This window comes from Mustela erminea, chromosome 2 (assembly GCF_009829155.1).
Source record: "Mustela erminea isolate mMusErm1 chromosome 2, mMusErm1.Pri, whole genome shotgun sequence".
Taxonomy (NCBI): domain Eukaryota; kingdom Metazoa; phylum Chordata; class Mammalia; order Carnivora; family Mustelidae; genus Mustela; species Mustela erminea.
In genome coordinates this window covers 78203955-78225667 of record NC_045615.1, presented here as the reverse complement: position 1 = coordinate 78225667, position 21713 = coordinate 78203955, and the positions used below count along the sequence as shown (strand labels likewise).

Below are 21713 nucleotides of genomic sequence, written 5' to 3'. Positions count from 1 at the left end.
TATCACCCCCAAAACAGAGAGCACTGAGAGACTATTAGAAAACCAACACAGGGCTCCTTCTGAGTACAGCAAACAATAATCTGCCCAGCACTGAGATGAATAAAAACCAAAACCCAAAACCTTACAAAAAATTTGTCCTTCCAAACAATCAGTGCCTAAAATAAAGTTAAGCCCCTTTGCCAAAATCTGAAGTGTTTGGAAAAGAAGAGCATTGGGAGTCCTGGGTACATGTAAAATGCTGTCACCACTTAGTTTCTTTGGATCTGAACAAGTCCTACTACCTAATCTTCATTGCCTTGTAAGCCACATCTGTTCATGAGTTGTGCTTGGATCTTTTGTGTTGATGTTCTACATGTATATCACTTCTATGTTTAAATGACCAGTTTCCATTAAAAAATGAAAATATATACCATATTCCTTCAAACACCAATTTGAAAAACCATGAAAAACCATGAATACTGTTATGCTGGAAATAAAAAAAAAAAAAAAAAAAAAAAAAAGAAAAACCATTAGCCAGATCCCTAGACTCAGAAATCTAAAATAGCTTTTTTTTTTTTTAAATTTTTATTTGCCTTAGAACAGAACCACTAGTGTGGGAGGGATAAATTCCTTGATAGGATTTAAGAAGCAGGCTCAGAAGGGAAGTCCATATAGAGGAGAGCAGTGCTGCTCTAACAGAGAAGAGAATTGGAACTGGAGGCAACAGAAGACAATTACCTCCTACTTGCTGCCTTCGTTCCAAGAGGTCTGGGATTCCATGGGTCATCAGAAGGGCTTCAATCTTCTCTCTGTTCAGATTAGGATGAACCTGAGAATGGTGGAGGTGTGGGAAGTAGGTCCTCCAGTCTTGTCCTCTTCTGCATCCAGCTCCTAGATGCTGTGGGAACAAAGAAGGACTTAATGAAGGACAAAATGAAGTCCCTTTTGCTATAATACTTTCTCCCTCTACTGTGGATGCTTCACACCCATTGTCTAGTGAGTTACAAGAGATAAAGAGGGGAGATAAGAGAGTTGAAACAAGGATGAGGACAACTATAGAGGCTTAGGTAATGAGGGAACGATTTCTCCATATTCGGTCAGAGCTTGCCAATCCAAAATAAAAAAGGCCTCTTTTGGGGACAAAGGAAGAAAGACAGACTTAAGGAATCCCTTATTCCTCACATGGGCACTGTGAAAGAGTTTTGAGAATATATCATCAGGCTATTTGTGGGATAGTAAAAAGCAGGTCAACCACAGCTTCCTCCAAACTCCATTGTGATTCAATTCACCAAACCAGCTGGGCTCTTTTGGTCATGAACCCAGAAGTTTGGTTTGCAGCCCAAAAGGTAACAGGGGGACATGGACAGCACGAGTCTCCCATGTCCAGGAGAGCTGCCACAGGTAGACAGCCTAAAGCAGTTATACAGAATAGGGTAGCTAGATTGGACATATCTAGATCCTTATGCCTATCATCACCTGTAACTCATTTCCATTTTCTGGAAGAAATGATAAGCACTGGATGTTATATGCAACTAATGAATCATTGAACATTACATCAAAAATGAATGATGAATTATGTGTTGGCTAATTGAATTTAAATAAAAAAAGAAAGCAAATTATTCTACACTGAATTACATATGCTTATATACATTATCCAGTTAACAGTGTGCAGAAGACATTATTTTTGTTTTATGTAGACCCCTTTTTCTTAGTCACCTACCATCCAGGGGAGGCCATGGGTCATTCATTAATTCTGCTAATTATAGATAAGTAGGGCCACATTTCCCCCTTCTTCCTGCTTTAAATGAAACTTGATATCTGAAATTATAGCACCAATTTTGTAACCACGAGGTGACAGACATATATAAAAAGGGCTGAAAATCATAGACAATAACCTTGACATTGTCAAGCTACTGAGCAAGTACAAGCAAATACATATGTCCAGCTTTCTTATGTGACACAAAGTGATTTGCTTAAGCCATTCTTTTGGGGTTACTTTCAGCCTTAAATATTCCCTGAATGATATAAGGAGTCCATCTGCTTTACTGAAATATTAAAGTGTTGGTTACTGACAAGAGAAAGGATAAACACCATGTGATCATTTCCATAGTTGCAAAAAAGCATCTGACAAAACATAACATCCATTCATGATAAAAGCCCTCACAGAATAGATTTGGAGGGAACATAACCCAGCAGAATAAAGTCATATATTGAAAAAACAACAGTTAACATCACCCTAAGTGGGGAACAACTGAGAGCTTTCCCTCTATAGTCAGGAAAAAGACAGGGATATCCACCTTCACCACTGTTATTCAACACAATACTAGAAGTCCTAGCCACAGCAATCAGATAACAAAAAGAAATACAAGGCAACCCAATCGGCAGGGAAGAAGTAAAACTTTCACTATTTGTAAATGACATGATACTATATTTAGGAAACCCTAAAGACTCCACCAGAAAACTGAACTGGAACTAGATAAATGAATTCAGTAAGATCACAGAACACAAAATCAATATACAGAAATCCATGGCACTTCTACACACTAATAATGAGGTAGCAGAAAGAGAAATTAAGCAAACAAAACCAGGGCCTGGGTGGCTCAGTAGTTAAGTGCCTGCCTTTAGCTCAGGTCATGATCCTGGGGTCCTAGGATCGAGCCCTGCATTGGGCTCCCTCCTCAGTAGGGAGCCTGCTTCTCCCTCTACTGCCACCCATACTCTTGCTCTCTTTCTCTCTGTCAGATAAAGAAATAAAATCTTTTTAAAAATCCTAGGTACGGGCGCCTAGGTGGCTCAGTTGGTTAAGCAACTGCCTTCAGCTCAGGTCATGATCCCAGCGTCCTGGGATAGAGTCCCACATCCGGCTCCCTGCTCCTTGGAGAGTCTGCTTCTCCCTCTGACTTTCTCCCTTCTCATGCTCTCTCTGACTGTCTCTCTCTCAAATAAATAAATAAATAAATAAATATCCCAGGTACAATCACATCAAAAATAAGCAAACACCTCAGAATACACTTAATGAAGGAAGTGAAAGAACTGTACTCTGAAAACTATAAAAATACTGATGAAAGAAATTAAAATAACATAAGTAAATGGAAAGATATTCTACGTTCATAGATTAGAAGAATAAATGTTGTTAAAATGTCCATACTACCTGAAGTAATCTATAGATTTAATTCAATTCCTATCAAAGTACCAACAGTTTTCACAGAACTAGAATAAACACTCTTAAAATTTGTATGAGACCCCAAAAGACCCTGAATAGCCAAAGCAATCTTTTTAAAAAAGATTTATTTATTTGAGAGAGAGAGAGAGAAAGTACAAGCAGGGAGAGGGGCAGAGGGAGAGAGGAGAGAGAGAATCTTCAAGCAGACTTCTCATTGAGCACAGAGTCTGATGCAGGGATCCATCCCAGGACCCTGAGATCATGATCTATGTCAAAATGAAGAGTCGGATACTTAACTGGCTAAGCCACCCAGGTGCCCCTAGACAAAGCAATCTTGAAAAAGAAAACAAACAAACAAACAAACCTGGAGGTACCACAATTACAGATTTCAAGAAATACTACAAAACTATAGTAATCAAAACAGTATAGTACTGGCACAAAAACAGATGCATAAATCAATGGAATAGATAGAGAACCCAGAAATAAACCCACAATTATATGGTCAATTAACCTTCAACAAGGGAGGCAAGAATATACAATGGGGAAAATCTCTTCAAAAATGATGTTGGGAAAACTAGATAGCTACAAGCAAAAGAATGAAACTGGGCCACTTTCTTGCACCATGAACAAAAACATACTCAAAATGGATTAAGGACCTAAATATGAGGACTGAAACCATAAAGATCCTAGAAGAGAGCACGGGCTGTAATTTCTCTGACATCAGCTATAACAACATCTTTCTAGATATGTCTCCTGAGGCAAGGGAAACAAAAACAAAATAAGTTATTGGGACTGCATTAATATAAAGGGCTTCTGCACAGCAAAGGAAACAGCTACCAAAACTAAAACACAACCTACTGAATAGCAGAAGATATTTGTAAATGATACATCCAATAAGGGGTTAGCATCCAAAAATACATAAAGAAGTTATATATAATTTAACACCAAAAAACCTCCAAATGATCCAAATCAAAATGGGCAGAAGACATGAACAAAGAAGATATATGGATGGCCAATAGACATGAAAAGATTCTTAACATCATTCATCATCAGGGAAATGCACATCAAAACTACAATGAGTTATCACCTCATACAAATTTGAATGGCTAAAATCAACAACATAAGAAACAGCAGGTTTTAGTGAGTATGTGGAGAAAAAGCAATTCTCATGCACTGTTGGTGGGCATGCAAACTGGGGCAGCCATTGTAGAAAAGAGCACGGAGATTCCTCAAAAACTAAAAATAGAATTACCAGGAGTGCCTGGGTGGCTTAGTCAGTTAACTGTCTCCCTTTAGCTCAGGTCATGTCCTGGGGTCCTGGGATTAAGCCCCATGTCAGGCTCCCTGCTCAGTGCGGAGTTTGTTCTCCCACTCTCTTTACCTTTCTCCTTCCTTGTGCTCCCTCTTTCTATCTCTGAAATAAACAAAATATTTTAAAAATTTTTAAAAATAGAATTACCATATGATCCAGTAATCCCACTACTGGGTATTTGGCCAAAGAATATGAAAACACTAATTTGTAAAGATACATACCCTATGTTTATTGCAGCATTATTTATAATAGCCAAATCATGGAAGTAACCCATGTCCACTGATAAATGATAGGTAAAAAAGATGTGATGTATATATACACAATGGAATATGACTCAGCCATAAAAAGAATGAAATCTTGTCATTTACAACAACATGGGTAGACTGAGAGTATAATGCTAAGTGAAATAAGTTAGTCAGAGAAAGACAAATACCACATGATTTCACTTAAATGTGGAATTTAAGAAACGAATAAAGAAAAAAAAGACAAACCAAAAAACAAACTCTTAACTATAAAGAACAAATTGAGTGTTACTAGAGGGAAGGTGGGTAAGGTGGATGGGTGAAATAGGTGAAGGGATTTAAGAGTACGTTTATCATGACTGAGTCAAGTACAGAAATATATAAACTATACTGGAATCAAAATAGATAATAAAAATACAGGACACATGGGTGGCTCAGTGGGTTAAGCCTCTGCCTTCATCTCAAGTCCTGATCTCAGGGTCCTGGGATCAAGCACCGCATCAGGCTCTTTGCTCAGCAGGGAGCCCACTTCCCCCTCTCTCTCTGCCTGCCTCTCTGCCTACTTGTGATCTCTCTCTCTCTAATAGATAAATAAAATCTTTAAAAATAAATAACAAATAAATAATAAAAATAAATAAAGTATTGGTTGCAGACAATGACTTAAGCCAACCTAAAATGACAGATGCATAGCTTTTTCAAATTACTTTTCTGCCAGTATCTACTCATGCACTGAGTCTTTACTCTAAGACTCAGTATAAGAGAGCACAGGGAGAAAGTTGGCTAGAGAAAAGATATTAGAAAGTTAGGACTTTCATTTGCATATGAATACACCGGCAAAGGCCAGGCTGTAGAGGATATTGGAACTAATGTTCCAACATCCATTTTATTTCAGGATATTTGTATAAGCCAATCATGATAAGACTATGTCCCTTGGAACTGTTAATTGGGGGATGAGTAGACCTAAGCCAATATGGATCAAGGACCTACTGGAGTTGCTGGGAAAAGGTCTAGTTTCAGTCTCCTGCTAGAAATAATCAAGGAAGAATTTTATTCTAGCTGTTGTTTGCAACCATATTATGACCATGAGAGTAATCAGTTTTGACAGAGAGCCAACTCCATGGCAGCAGAGAATTGGGGTGCTTAATGACATCTCTAAGCTGCTAAATCAATTAGCTCTGAAATTGAGCCTACTTTATGACTTCCTAACAGGTGAAATAAATATCTTTGGTGTTCAGGCCAATTTGAAGCAGGGCTTCTGTAACTTACGACTGCAGTATTCTATCTAACATGGAATTTGGTACCTGAAACTGAAGTGTTCTAAGTTTCAGACCCTAAAATGTGATGTACAATTTGTTGAGTGGAGAAAAGTGGGACCAATAACAATGGGCACTCCATTATTATTCCTGGTCGAAAAGGTTCTAGAAACTTGCTTGAGAAGGAGTATAACTGTCTTATCTTGGGGGACAGATCTATGCCTATTAAGGCTATAGTATTTGAGGAAATGATAGGAAATTAATAATATTGGAATACATCATCTCATTCTTGCTGCCTTAGTAAAAGCCTATAAGAGAGAAAATGAAACTAAAGGTGGCTCATTTGATAGCAGAGAAGGAACAAAATATAGTTCTTTTCCAAGGGAGGACTTCTCTGTCTATAACATATATTCTAAGTTTTTTGAGAGTCCAATAATTTTGATCCTTGAATGCTAAAAACAAACCAAAAAAACAAACAAAGACCAAGAAACAACAATAACCAAAAAATCAAACACCAAAACAAATGAAATGGAACAAAACACCAAAGACTTTTCTTCCAACAAGTAACAAAAGGGGTGGAATGTAAACATCTACAGACAAGGTTTAGAAAACTCAAAGAAAATAGGTAGAATGATTAATGGCAATCTTTCCTTACTGAAGCCAAAACATAAAGACTGGGAGAGGTGGCTGTTTCTTCAAATGTAAAGACACCAGTGCAAAAATACAAGGATTCAGGTAAAGATTCAGGGAAATATGACACAAGAAAAGAACAAAATAAATCATTATGAGCCAACCCTAAAGAAATGAAAATCTATGTATTTCCTGATAAAGAATTCAAAATAATCATCTCAAATAAGGTCAGTGAGTCACAAAAGAATACAGATAACTAAACAAAACAGGAAAACAATATATGAACAATATGAAAATATCAACAGTCATAGAAACCACAAAAAAGAACTAAACAGAAATTCTGAACATCAAGAATTTAATAATTGAATAGAAAAATTCAATAGATAGCTTCAATATCCAACTTGACCAAGCGGAAGAAAGAATCCATGAACCTGAAGCCAAGTCACTTGAAAAAAATAATGAGAAAGAACAAAGAAAGCCTGAGGGAATCATGGAACATCATCAAGTGTAACAGTATGCACATAAAGGAGAGAGAGGAAAAGGAACAGAAAGCTTAAAGATATACAGGAATTTCAACATAATAAAGATTATATATGACAAGCTATAGATAACATCATATGCAATAATGAGAAATTGAAAATATTTCCTTTAAGATCACTAACAAGACAAGGATATCCATTGTTCCCACACCTATTCAAAATAGTACTAAAAGTCCTAACCACAGCAATTAGCCAAGTAAAAGAAGTAAAAGCCATCTGACTGAGAAAAGAAGATACACTGTCTATCTTATAGATGACATGATCTTATATGTAGAAAACCCTACAGACTACACACACACACACACACACACACACACACACACACCCCTATTAAAACTAATAAACAAATTCAGTAAAGTTAAAGGATACAAAATTAATATACAAAAAATCAGATGCATTTTATATAACTATCAGTGAACTATCTGAAAAAGAAATTAAGAAAATAATCACATTTACAATTATATAAAAAAAATAAAATACTTAAGAATAAACTTAACCAAAGAAGTGAAAGACTTATACACTGAAAACTATAAAACAATGGTAAAAGAAGACACAAAACATTGGTAAGATAGCCCATGTTCACAAGTTGGAAGACAATATTGTTTAATAGCCATACTACTCAAAGAAATCTATAGAGTCAAGATCAAAATCCCAATGACATTTTTTAAAGGAATAGAAAAAAAAATCCTAAAACACATTTAGAACCATGGAGGTCCCCAAATAGCCAAGACAATCTTGAGAAAGAAAAACAAAGCTGAAGCAATTATACTTCCAGATTTCAGTACAGCATTTTGTATGTGCAAGATGAACAGGTTCTAGAGATCTGCTATAAAATATAGTGCCTATTGTTAATAATATTATATTGTATACTAAAAAAATAGTTAACAGGGTTTATCTTATGTTATTACTACAAAAAGAGGGAGAGTACAAGATAGATTCGTTTATTACTTTAATTGTGGTGATAGCTTCATGGCTATGCCTATGTCAAAACTCATAAAATTATATATAGTAAATATGTATGCACATTTCTTTGGTATATCAGTTATACTTCAATAAAGTTGTGGAACGGGGCACCTGGGTGACTCAGTTGGTTAAGAGTCCAACTCATGATTTCAGCTAGGTCATGATCTCTAGGGTTGTGGAATTGAGCCCCCTGTTTAGGTTCCACACAGAGTGGGGGGTCTGCTTGGGATTCTCTCCCTCTCTCTCTCTCTGCTCCTCCTCCCACATGTGCTCTCAAATAAATAAATACTCTTAAAAAAATAAACTTGTGAGGAAAAAAGTTAAAGGCTGAAAGCATTTGTATTATTAAAAATTAGGTTCACATTGGTTGAGCTATATCTTTATTGTGGTCAACCATAAAATGTGAAAAAATTTTCCAATTTTTTTAATAAAGTTTGCCCATTGAAATAATATCCCTAGTTATACAAGATTTTTGAGTCACATACATACTGCTGACAGAATTAAAATATAATGGTTGTTTGGGGTGCCTGGGTGGCTCAGTGGGTTGAAGCCTCTCCCTTCAGCTCAGGTCATGATCTCAGGGTCCTGGATCAAGCCCCACATTGGGCTCTCTGCTCAGTGGGGAACCTGCTTCCTCCTCTCTCTCTGCCTGCCTCTCTGCTTAGTTGTGATCTCTCTCTGTCAAATAAATAAATAAAATCTTTAAAAAAAATAAAAAGAAATATAATGGTTGTTTCTATTGACTGCTCACTCATGAAATATCTAAGTATCTATTGTATGCCATGGGTTTGTGGGTTTTATCTCTATTTTTCCATCTTAGATCTCATACTGACTTAAAATTGGAGAGAAAGTTGCTTTTTATCAGAAAGTGGATCTCTGGGGTGCCTGGGTGGCTCAGTGGGTTAAAGCCTCTGCTTTCAGCTCAGGTCATGATCTCAGGGTCCTGAGATCTAGCCCCGCATAGGGCTCTCTGCTCAGCAGGGAGCCTGCTTCCTCCTCTCTCTCTGCCTGCCTCTCTGCCTACTTGTGATCTCTGTCAAATAAATAAATAAAATCTTAAAAAAGAAAGAAAAGAAAGTGGATCTCTCTGAGGCTGAACACCTGAATAGAAACAACTGGGAACAAGTGAGTCTAGAGGGAAACCAGGCTCACTGATGCCAATTCCCCAACCTAGCCGTCCTCACCATGCTTTCTTACTGTATCTGGAGATGTAGACCAAATTATTTGAATTGCATAGTAAATTTGGAGACAGAGGGAGGTTAACCATTCCCACTAACTTAATATATAACTTTCATGTTTTACCTATTGCTTCTAGTTATTGATTTATTTATGACTTCGATAGAAATTTTAAGCCCAGTATATATGACCAAGGAAACACTGAAATCCAATGGAATGGTTAAGAGTGGATATTTGAAAGAATGTAAAAAATTTTAGTATGGTGATTTTATTTGTAAAATTCTGCAAAAACTGCAGATATTCATGGGTAAAACTAGGTAATAAAAGATTGGTTTGCCTCTATTTGATTAAATGGAAGTAATACTTCAACCAAAACACTTTATTGAGCAGAAATGGGTAAGTAAAAAATGACCTTTCTCTCTGCATTTATCACTCTTATGTGTGACTAAAAGCACAAACTTTAGTCCATGTAACTTGGGAAATTTGAAAACAGACATCTCTTGGTCATGTTAAAACAACCTTCTCTTAATAAACATTTTCTTTTATCCATGAATCTACTCCTACCATCCTGCCATTTGTGTCTTACAAAATTAAAAATATTTGCAATAATTATTTAAGTTGTAAACTACATGAATCCAAGAACGACAGGTATGAAAAAATAAACCCAAGAAGAAATACCACAAATGGGGGAACTAAGTTTTCCTTTGATTGCTATCTGCTTAGTGGAACAGGAAAAATAGTCTCTCACTCAGCTATCTGATTTAAGACAACTGCTCTTTCAGTTCTTTTTGGCCAAAAAATTACCAACATGTAAATTAATAGAAAGTACACTCTTAGGAAATAAACTACATGTCACACTAAATGTTTATGGTAATTGTGAAATACAAAGTTTATCTATCATAGTATAAATACATATCACAATTTTTCTCAAAATATATGGCCCAATGACAAAGAGAAAAACCTTTATAAAAGCACGTCATATAACTATGAAGAGTAGCGTTAAGATGGAAAAGTTCCATGGAAGGACCAACTTTTCATTTCAGATTATAAATAAACATTGAATGAAATCAGAACATACACTTGATCATACATAGTAGAAATCAGTAAAGATTTTTTTTTCATTATAAGGGCACATTCTTCTGCTCTCCTAGAATTCAGGCACTTAACTATTTGAGAAGTTTACTTTTTCTAACCAGAACACTACAAAATGGCCATCTATTAAGGGCTATTTTTTGGCCAATATAAGAAAAAAATGAACAACTTCCTTGCTTACTCATGATGAAATAGTTTCGTGTCAAAACTTCAGGTGGATTACTGCATACATCTTTCTCCCCCACACCAACTTTTTCTACCAAAACTTTGAACACTCTAGCTGATTCCACATATGATAACATTGCTTCATTTAAAATCTCTCAATACATGATAAATTTACATACAAACCTGATGTTATACCTCATGTTCACAAATTGGCAAATAAAATGCAACTTTATCTTTTATTTAATTAATCAAGGCTTTTCTCAAGGAAATGATGTTATGTTCCTAAACTAGGTTCAGTTCCAAATAGAGTGTTTCTGTAAAATTTGGGCATGAGAAAAGGAAGTCATTCCTGTGTTTGGCTCTTTCAATTTCTCTTCGATAATATTACTAGAGGAATCTTTGTAAAATGCAAATACAAAATCTATCAATAGCTAAAAAAAATAAAATCTATCAGTAGCTTTCCATCGTACTCAGGAAACATCCTAATTCTTTAGAATGACATACTGTAAATATTTATTGAATGACAATTATGTGTCAGATACTGTTATAACACCTAGGGATAGCAACAGACATCCCTGCCTTCATAGGGTTTATATTAAAGTGGAGGACACAGACATTTAAAGAATAAAAAGAAAATTATGCAATGTAATTAGAAGGAGATAATAAGAGGGGGAATAAATCGCTTCTCGGCCTTTTGGCTAAGATCAAGTGTAGTATCTGTTCTTATCAGTTTAATAAGAGGGGGAAAAATCAGGGAAGGGAGATATCTAGTTCCTGGGAGGTCAATATTAATAAGGTGATCAGAAAAGACATTTGAGCAAAGAACTAAAGGTGGCAAGGGAATAAGTCAAGCGGATTTTGAGGTAGATAACCTTTTAGGCAGAAGAGCAAATGCAATGGCCATGAGGATGTCACATGCCGTTTTGTTCAAGGAGCAGTAAGAAGGCCAGTGTGACTGGAGGTAAGTGAGAGAGAAGAGTAGTGAGAGAGGATATTATTGATAAGGGGGAACTTGTAAACCAACTAATGACTTTGGCTTTTACTTTTGGTGAGATGGGATGCCACTTGAAGATTCTGATAAGCATGATACAATTTGATTTATATTTTAGAAGGATCATCCTGTCTCCTGTGTGAAGAGAGGTTTTTAGTGGAACAAGAACTGAAGGAAGGAGTACCATTTATGACAATGATCGAAATTTTAAAACAAATGCTGATAATTGCTTAGACTGGAGTGGTAGAGAGAGCTGTGGTTAGAAGTGCTGGATTGACAATAAATTCTGAAGATAGAACCAATAAGATTTCTTGACAGATTGAATATGGAGCACAAAAGAAAGAAAGTAAACAAAGATGACTGCATAGATTTTTGTTTTGAGCAGTTAGTAGAATATGGAATTCCCAATAATGAGTGACAGAGAAGACTTATAGAACCATTTCAGGAACCATTGCCACATTTCTATAGTATTTGTTAGTACAGTTATTTATCTTAAATATGTTTTTTAAACATTCAAATATACTGATGTTAAAGGATATCATTTTCATTTGCTACTCAAAGAAAAAAGCATTATCACTACCTCAATGTGTGGGCCTTAATTAGGTGATGATAATTGGCAATAGGAGTAGTGATTGAATGCCCTTCAGTATCTTTCACTGTTTAATAATAATGACAATCAGAGAAAGACAAGTATTATATGATATCTCTGATATGAGGAGTTTGAGAGGCAGGGTGGGAATTTGTAGGGGGAAGGGAGGGAAAAATTAAACAAGATGGGAAGGGGAGGGAGACAAACCATAGGAGATTCTTAATCTCAGGAAACAAACTTAGGGTTCCTGGAGGGGAAGAGGGGAGGGTTGGATGCTGTGGCTGGGTTATGGACATTGGGAAGGGTATGTGCTATGCTGAGTGCTGTGAATTGTGTAGGACTGATGATTTACAGACCTGTAGCCCTGAAACAAATAATACATTGTATGTTAATAAAAAAAGGAAATAAAATCTTTTAAAAAGGAAAAAATAATAATGACAATCTTAAGTTTTAATTTATTGATTTCATTCTTCTTAATTTTAAGAATACAGTTGTTTTACATATACTGGTTATATACACAATTCTCAGAGATAAATGCAGTTTCATTCGGGGACATTGTTTATTTCAGTATAGCCACAAACCAAAAGAATACTGCATATGTTTCAACCACAATTATGAAACTAGCAAAACAAAACAACTTTGAGATATAATCTATACACCATGAGTATACAATTCAGTGGTTTTCTAGTATATTCATGAAATTGGGCAACTATCACCACTATCTAATTTTAGAACATTTTCATCACCCCAAAAAGAAACCTCATGCCTATTAGAACTTACTGTTCATTCTCTCTTATCACAGCCCCTGGAAACCAGTAAACTACTTTCTGCCATGATGGATTTGCTTTTCCTGGATATTTTATGTAAATGGAATCATACAGTATTTGGCTTTTTGTGACCACTTTCTAGAAATTAGCATAACGTTTTCAAGGTTCATCTGTGTTGTAGAATGTATCAGTTCTTCAGTATATCCACTGCCAAATAGTATGTCATTGGGTGGATATGCAACACTTTATTTATCCATTCATAAGTTGATAGGCATTTGGCTTGCTTCCACTTTTTGACTATTTTAATTAATGCTGCTGTGACCATTTGTTTACAAGCTTTTGGATATGCTTTCATTTCTTTGGCATATACCTAGGAGTGGAACTGCTGGATCATACAGTACTCTAATATATTGAGAAACTGCCAAATTATTTTCCAAAGCAGCTGAGCCATTTTTTTACATTCCCATTAGCAATACATTATGGTTCTATTTCTTCACATCTTTGTCAACACTAGCTATTGTCTTTTTTTATGTTAGTTATCCTAATGGGTATGAAATGGCACCTCATTGTGCTTTTGATTTGCTTTTCCCTATTGATTAATGATATTCAGCGTCGTCTCATGTGCTTTTTGGTCATATGTACATTTTTTTTTTTTGAAGAAATGTCCATTCAAATCATGTGGCCATTTTTAAATTAAGCTATTAGCCTTTTCATTGTTGAGTTGCAAGTGTTCTTTATACATTCTGGATACAAATCACTTATAAGATTCATGATTTGCAAGTATTTTCTTCCATTCTGTGAGTTATCTTTTGACTTTCTTTATGCTGTCCTTTGAAGGACAAAAGTTTCCTATTTTAATAATGTCCAATTTATTTTTTCTTTTGTTGATTTTGCTTTTAGTGACATAACTAAGGAACCACTGACTAATTCAAAGTCAAGAATATTTACTTCTATGTTTTATTCTATGAGCTTTGTTATTTTAGGTCTATAATTCAGTTTTGGTTAATGTTTGTAAATGGTATGAAGTAGGGGTCCAACTTCATTCTTTTGCATATAAATATGCAGTATTTTTGTGATTTATTAAAAAAAAATTTTTTTAACAAGTCCCTGTACCAGATGTTGAAAAGATTATTCTTCCTCCCTTTGGCATCCTTGCCAAAAACTAACTGACCATAAATTTAAGGGCTTCTTTCTGGACTCTCAATTCTATTCCATTGATCTATCTGTCTGTTCTTATGCCGGTAAAAACTAGCAAATTGTACACGTAGGCTAGGGATAGCTTCTTATTTTTGTCCTCCTATAGCCCATGATGTTGTTCAATAATGTACCTTAAATATTTTGCAGACAAAAAACCCTAATATGACGGTCTAAAAAGAACATGACCTAATGTACTCAGTGTTAACTGCATACACAGTTGACCCTTAAACAACATTGGTTTAAATTGCACAGATCAGATTTTTAAAATAAACACAGGATAATGCTGTAAATGTATTTTCTCTTCCTTATGATTTCCTTAACAACATTTTTTCTCTAGTTTACTTTATTAGAAGAATATGGTATATAACACATACTACATATAGTATATGTTTTAATCAACTGTTTCGGTTATCAGTAAAGTTTCCAGTCAAAAACAGTCTATCAGTTAAAATTGGGGGGAGTCAAAGGTTACACATGGATTTTCAACAGTGCAGAGGCTAGTGCCCGTAACCCCCACATTGTTCAAGAGTCAACCGTAATGAGAAGGCCAAAATAACAGTGGCTTAAGCAGATATGTTTCTCCTTCACATAGAAGAATTTAGGAACTAAGCAATCAGAGTTTATTTGGCAGCTACATAAAAATATCATTATCATACCTCTCAGTTTTAACACACCTAGATTATGGACCCCTGTCCTTAAGGTCTAGAAGAGTTACTAGAGCTTCAGCCATTATATCTGCATGGCCACACTTCATTGCAAAGGGAAAGTAGGGAAAATGATCTTTATTGAGAAGCAGCAATATATCCCACTAAGAAGCAGTATTCTTTTTCTAAGCTGGAGGGAAGAATGGATATTAGGATGAAATTATCATTCTCTACAGCAAAAATAACAGAGTAACTTTTAAAAAATCCTTTGGGCCTGAAGAAAGCAAAGTATTTAGGAAGCTCCAAGGTGATTTAGTGTCTTGTAGCTGCCCTGATAAGACTGGTCTGAGATGAGTTTGGGATGGATGTAGAGCTTGTTCTTCTTTTAACTTAGACTCCGATGCCCTAGCTAACTGTGACCCTTATGTAGTTCTATCCTCACCAGTGGAGTGTGGCACTTGAATTTATATTCCCTAGGAAATGGTACCATACAGTCTAAATCTAAATCTTCCTTGCCCCGCAGGGAGCCTGCCTCTCCCTCTGACTCTGCCTGCCACTCTGCCTGCCACTCTGCCTGTGCGCTCGCGCTCTCTCTCTCTCTGACAAATAAAATTAAAAAATCTAAAAAAATAAATAAAATATTAAATCTTCCCTAAATGCTTGATCCATCAAATTTAATCACTTTGGGCTCCATTTTCACAAGAACCTACTATAGTGTACAGAACAACCAATTAATCTCTTAAAATCAAAGAAATACTAGGGTTTTATTACATTAATTCTAAGTAGTGGTGAGCAAGTCAACAGAACTTTCATTGATTTTTTAACTACACAAAAATATTTCCTTTTTTTTTTTAAGTATTTCTAATAGTTGGAATTTCACCACTATATAGCCAACCACAGAAACTGAATGCAGGAGTAAGAGTGTGTTATCTCCAATTACATGAGTGTGAGACAACAAATATTTTTTGTCTTCTGTATATTCTACACTGAAAACATGTTATCTTTTGCCTGACCTATATATATGTACTTTCTTTCAATACTCAACAATAATTTTTTGCACTTTTATGTTGCCTCTTACCCTGTTCGTAGGTAGTTCTAAATCAAACAACCATGATTTCTCATTTGAAGGAGTAAAATTCTTAAACATTATTTTTCTTCCTGTTTTCAAAACATTATGTCATCATTCTGGTCTATGAAGCAACAAACCTGCAGCCGCTCTTTTAGGAACTATACCTGCATCTTAACGGAACAAGTATTTTCCTTGGAGAACTCTTATTGCTGCCCCAAGCCATACCCCAAACTCAGAATAACAAAACTGTAAGGTTGCCCATTATACCCATAACATCTAAGTTTCCTTCTAGATGGTCCCTGGAGTGCTCCAAGGGTTTACTCCCTCACCTTAGAGAAGAAGAAATGTTAAAAAAAATTAGTTGTTCTTGCTATGCGTCATACTTCAAAATTAACTAAATGGTTTTCTAAGAACTGCCCTATTTTGCAGAATGACAATGTTGGGAATCTATGAAAAGTGAGAGTGAAGGGTGGGGGATTGAGAAAAGGCTTAGTTTCTCCAGGTTGATTTTGCATAGGAAGAGTGCTATTAATATGGATATTTTCAATGACTATGTGCCTTTAAGATGGATAGAAGCTTTGTCATATTTGTATACAAGAGCTGATACAATAATTGTCAACAAGCTTACTAAAAGACTTTATTCCTAGGTTAAAATAACCTTATCCTATGGCTCACAATTTATGAATCAGATGAAAACATCCCAGAGACTTGTCAATGCTGTAAAGCCCATAATACATTTTTACTCCACAGAAAAATCTTCCTGAATCCTTAAGAAATAATTACAGATGCATACACACATACACATAAAAAGGCAGTATAGACCAACCTATATAGGTTGGTCTATAACAGGTTCGTCTATAACAGGTCTATACAGGTTGGTCTATAACAGGCTAGGCATAAGAAGTAAAATAAACTCTACAAGAATCTTAATATCATCAGGTGAGTAGTTCAGAATTATTTGCCCAATACTGTGAGACTAGCTTGATGCTTATCAAAGACAGAGGAGAGAAGAAAAAGGTACTTACTTACAAACTTTAAAAAAATTACAAAAGAGGCAAGTTTGATTCTAAAATTAGCCACCTGTATAACTACTTCTGGAAGCTCTACCAGTGTAAAAAAGTCCAGTTTCCATGAGGTGGTGTGAAAGCTTTCTCTTTGGTTCCTAGTATTAGAAGCTATAGGTGCATCTTATTTGCAGAGGCTGGCTCCTCCTCCCATCTCCATGGATTGCATGGGTGGGCCCTGACAGAGTGTTGATTTACTTTATTTCCTCTTTTTCTCTAGCATTACTGTCTTCTGTGATAGTTTTTTTGCCTTGATTTGCAGATGTATTATGTGTTCTCGTCTGCTTTTGTTCTAATATCTAACCCTTTAGAAATGGAAATCTCTCCTCAAAATATTAGGCATACTGTGGCTTCCTAAACAAAGCAGATAAAAACAAAGCAAAACATAATTTAAACATTGCTTTGAGGAGGTGGAATCATTACTGTGAATGTTAGTCACTATACTCTGCTACTACACAGGACTCTCAGGACCTGTTGGTGTACATGAGATGACTGGGTCATATACTAAGTTTCCAGAAGGCTGTGCTTTTCTTTGGTTCCTATATTTATTTCACTTTTTAAATACTTTATGCATTTTCTATTTTTCTGTCTACCTCTTATGACCTATTCTTTTAAACTGTTGGTGATCATTTGTTCTGCACACAGCCCCATTCCTACACTTCTTTCGCAGCTACCAACATCTTGAAAACAAGTAATATAGTTGACTAGAATTGGGCTAAAGAAAGCATAGGCATATCAGAAATAAAGAGCTAGCATCCAGGCTATTACTCCACATTCCAGAACCTATTTCAGATTGAATATCCATAACATGTTTCTTCACTGAGGACAGAATTACTCTCAGTGCAGCATTCCAGGCATACACTGCTAATAATTCAGTGCATGAGAAGAAACCCATTTACCATATTCTCCATGAGATTTGTTGTACAAAGGAATTTTAAAAAATTAATTTTCTGGTCTTTGGTTGTGTTAAAAAATGAGTTTGTCTTTCAACTCAGATCAGGAAAGGCCAATTTTGATGGTAAACAATAGCAGAATGTACCATCTCAAAATATGATTCATTGGCATCAGGATTATTTTGAGTTGATTCTTTCGAAAAACTTGAAGACCCAGGAGAGGCTCTGAAAATAGAGCAGAACCTAGTATTTTATAAGGGAAAACTATGTTTATAAAGAAATTTACATTAGGAAGAGGCCTGTGCTAGGAAGAAAGCTATTACCAGAGATAAGTTCTTCACCTGAGAGACTTTAGTGCATGACAAGGCAAGGTAATTTTGCTTCCCAAACATTTCCTCTATTCACCTTTTCATGAATTGCCTTCTCCCCTTTGAAGCCACAGACCTCCATCCCTTTCCTTAGCTCAGGATGGGATATAAGCTTCAGCTGTTTAGGTGCCCTTTGAGTCTCATATTTTTGTGGGGATCCCACAGGTATGCATGTATGCAGTTAAAATTATTACATTTTTCTATTAATCTTTTTTTATGGGGGGGGTCTCTGCCAAGCACCTAGGTGGGCAGAGGGCAAATGATTGTTCCTTCTCTACAATGGACAGAGTCCCCTTAGGTGGGACTGATATATTATGGAATAATGACCTTATCTCTAGTGACCTCACAGAATGATTAAAAATTATTTGGTTAATTAAATTAGATTCTGAGTTTAATTTGGGTAATGTTGGGATGGTAAAGTTTTCACCTATTTCTTTTTCAACCCTCAAATTAGGCAGATTAGCAAACCTGGATGATATTAAGATATTACACAAAGGAAATCCCATCATTTTAAACATCTTAGTAGAAAAGGATAAGGTGGTAGATCATGGAATCACTTATTCATTCCAAGTTAATAGATTAGTGTTGTGGGCTTTCATTTATGCTGTCTTGTTTGTTACACATGAGAGTCCAGGGAGGTCCATATTGCCATTTTAAAAATGAAGACATGCTTAGGGAAGATAAATAATTTGTTCAAACTCACACAGCCAATAAATGATAAATAGGACTCCTACCCCAGGTCTGACTGACTCCCAGTTCCAATGATGGACCTCAGCATATTAGTATAACCACCAATCAGCACACATTTCACTAGATCCTCTCCTTTCTCCCTCTTGCCGCCTCCTGTATTTGATAATATGGAACCAATATAGGCAGCACAGAAAAATAAGCTTATACCAATGATAAGGAATATTAGTTTTTTACGAACTTTCTGAATACGTATCAAAAGCCTTAAAATGTTCATAGTCTTTGACCCAGTAATTCCACTTCTAGGATTTTATCCTAAGAGGATGACTAGAAATGTACACAAATATTTATGTGCAAAAGTTTTCAATGAATTACAGCACTGTTCATATGGTGAATAACTGGAATTAATGTAAACTCTGATAAAAGAATACAGTCACACAACATAATTTTATGTAATTATTAAACATAATGTTTTAAATAAATATATAATATGTGAGATATTTATAACACATTAAAAGAAAAATAAGCATGAAAAACTATAACACAGAAAAAAAGACTAGGTGGACTTATACCAGTACATAATATCAACAGTTACCTCTATAAGGTAAGATTACAGTTGATTTTCACTTTTTTTTTAGCTTTTTTGTAGTTCCCCAATTTTCTATAATGAATATATATATTATTATGCATTATTTTTAAATTAGATAATAATATTATATTTTTAAACAAAAAATCAGGCTATAGCTTTAAAAATTATTATTAGTGTTAAAAACAAGACAACAGACCCAAAATGAAGTCACTTATGCTAAGCCCCACATCACTAAACCAAGACTTAATTACAGTTTCTCTTCTCCTAGGAATGATATCTTAAACCAGTCAATCAGGAATCGCCTGCTCATCACTAGATAATCCACCTGACAGACCCATGCCATCCTCTAAAAGAAAGTAGCCTTGTAATAACCAACTTTTTTTTTTCTTTTTTTGCTTGGTATAAGTTGCTCATCCTTGCTCCCTCTGGCTATAAAAGTCTTTCATTTTGTACAACTCCTCAGAGCTCCCTTCTATCTGCTAGATGGGATGCTACCCAATTCAAATGGATTTTTGTTCAAACTCTTAAATTTTTAAATATACCTCATTTTATCTTTTAACATGAATGATGGAACAATGGATTATTGATGATACATCCAAAGAAGCTACTGTAGAAGAGGGAAGAACAAATGTTTAACAGAGAACTTAGAAACAAAGTTAGACAGGGAAAGTATTTAAAGGAAGATAATTTTATCTTCAGAAGATTTTAATGAAAGCACGTATCTTAGCAGAGGAGAAAGCTAATATTTACCTGTAAGTTGCAAGCTTAATTCTTAATGTACAAAGAAAATAAAGTTGTTAGTGAAATACATATAACCAGAAAATGTTTCTTTACCTATTCTGCCATAAGAGGAGACAAATGGATGTGAAAGTGCTTTACAGACTTGAAATGTCTTGGAAATCTATTGCTGTTACTGTCAGCTTATCCCATTCTACTTCTGCTAACTGCTGTGTATCTTGACTTGGATCTTATATTTACACAAAAAGTAAAGTTCCTAGGGTTTGGAAGATCCTCCCATTCTCATTACATTTAGGCAGTGAAGTGTGTCTAGGTTGCCAAACGCAGACAACTGCCTAGTGTGTGATATCTCATGTCAGCTTTAGAATACTGTACTCCTAAAAGTACAATGCAACTTAAATCCACAGTAGATGCAATTATTTTCTTACTTCACATACAGGAGAAGTGTTAGGAAACATCAAGTTCTCTACTGCTTTTAAAAGACCCCAGAAAGAGATGAAGAAGGAGAGAGAGAGAGAGAGAGAGAGAGAGAACCTAGCTTCTGTAGCTGTGTGAATTAAGCTGCTCTAACTTCTTAGAAACCCTAAAACTGCTCAGGCAAGGTATTGGTTAGGCGAAGGTGGATGATGCCTTGCCTGACTCATCAGCTATCACTGATAGAGTGAAATGAGATGAAATAGCAGGCACAAACTAATTCAGCCTTCTCTGTATAGCCTAATGCACCTAGAATTTAGTATCACTATTTTATACCGGAAATACACATGATCATTAGGGGTCAGGAAGTCTTGGGGTTTTGCTCTAACTTCACCACTACCTTAAGAACGTGTTATTGGGCAAGTTATTTAACCTGTACAAATGTTAAGTTTCTTATCAGTAAAATGTGACTCAATGAGATAATGAATTTGAAAACACTTTGTAAAACTAAAAGTACTAAGGAAACAATTCTTCCATCCCAAAAGATTATGAATATTAAAATTGCCCACATGGAAGAAAAGCACACATGAATGAGACGTAACTGTGATCCACAGATAGATTTACAGTATTATCACATCATAGAGGGCCAGAGGTCTGATAAAGACTAAGACTGGGCACCAGCCTATGCCTGAAGAAATTCAGGTTTTCACAGGAAGCACAGAGCTCTTAGCTGAATATTCTCTGGATGGTATGGAGATTATTCCTCAATATCCTAATTTCAAAGGGAGACAACTGTGTCTTGAAAAGCCAAGAGGCCTGTAGACACTAATACGGGCATGAAACATCAGTCTAAATTAAAGTTTTATAAAGCAATGAGAAAGGGTCCGGAAGAAAACATTTCTTGCAGGAAGTGGAGTCCTTGAAAGTCAGCTTTGATGAATGGACAATGTGTGCAACTGACTGACCAATCTCTTTGGTAGGCAGCTTCAGAGACTAGGGCTTTTCTTTTAAAAGAACTTGGGCTACTCTTGAGTCTAAGAGGCTGAGTCACAAACAATGTTTAGCAATGAAAATAGCTTCTTATTGAATAGAATCTTATTTTCAAAGGGGAAGTAGGGGATGTGACTACTGCAGTAGCCTGCAGTCTTACTGATTTTATCACCACTACAGCCAGAGAAGCCAGCTGATG

General features: G+C 35.6%; 1 protein-coding gene and 1 pseudogene across 3 annotated transcripts in view; one reads left to right on the top strand and one right to left on the bottom strand.

Annotated features, from left to right (window-relative positions):
- Window positions 1-787: 787 nt before the first annotated feature.
- Window positions 788-21713, bottom strand: part of ADAD1 (adenosine deaminase domain containing 1) — a 110420-nt gene continuing 89494 nt past the window's right edge. For all 3 annotated transcript variants that reach the window (XM_032333331.1, XM_032333330.1, XM_032333332.1), the window contains exon 13: window positions 788-877. In XM_032333331.1, the coding sequence (XP_032189222.1) occupies window positions 798-877 (80 nt within the window). In that variant the 3' untranslated portion in view covers window positions 788-797. The remainder of the gene's footprint in view (window positions 878-21713) is intronic.
- On the top strand, window positions 11193-11344 carry LOC116585312 (annotated as a pseudogene).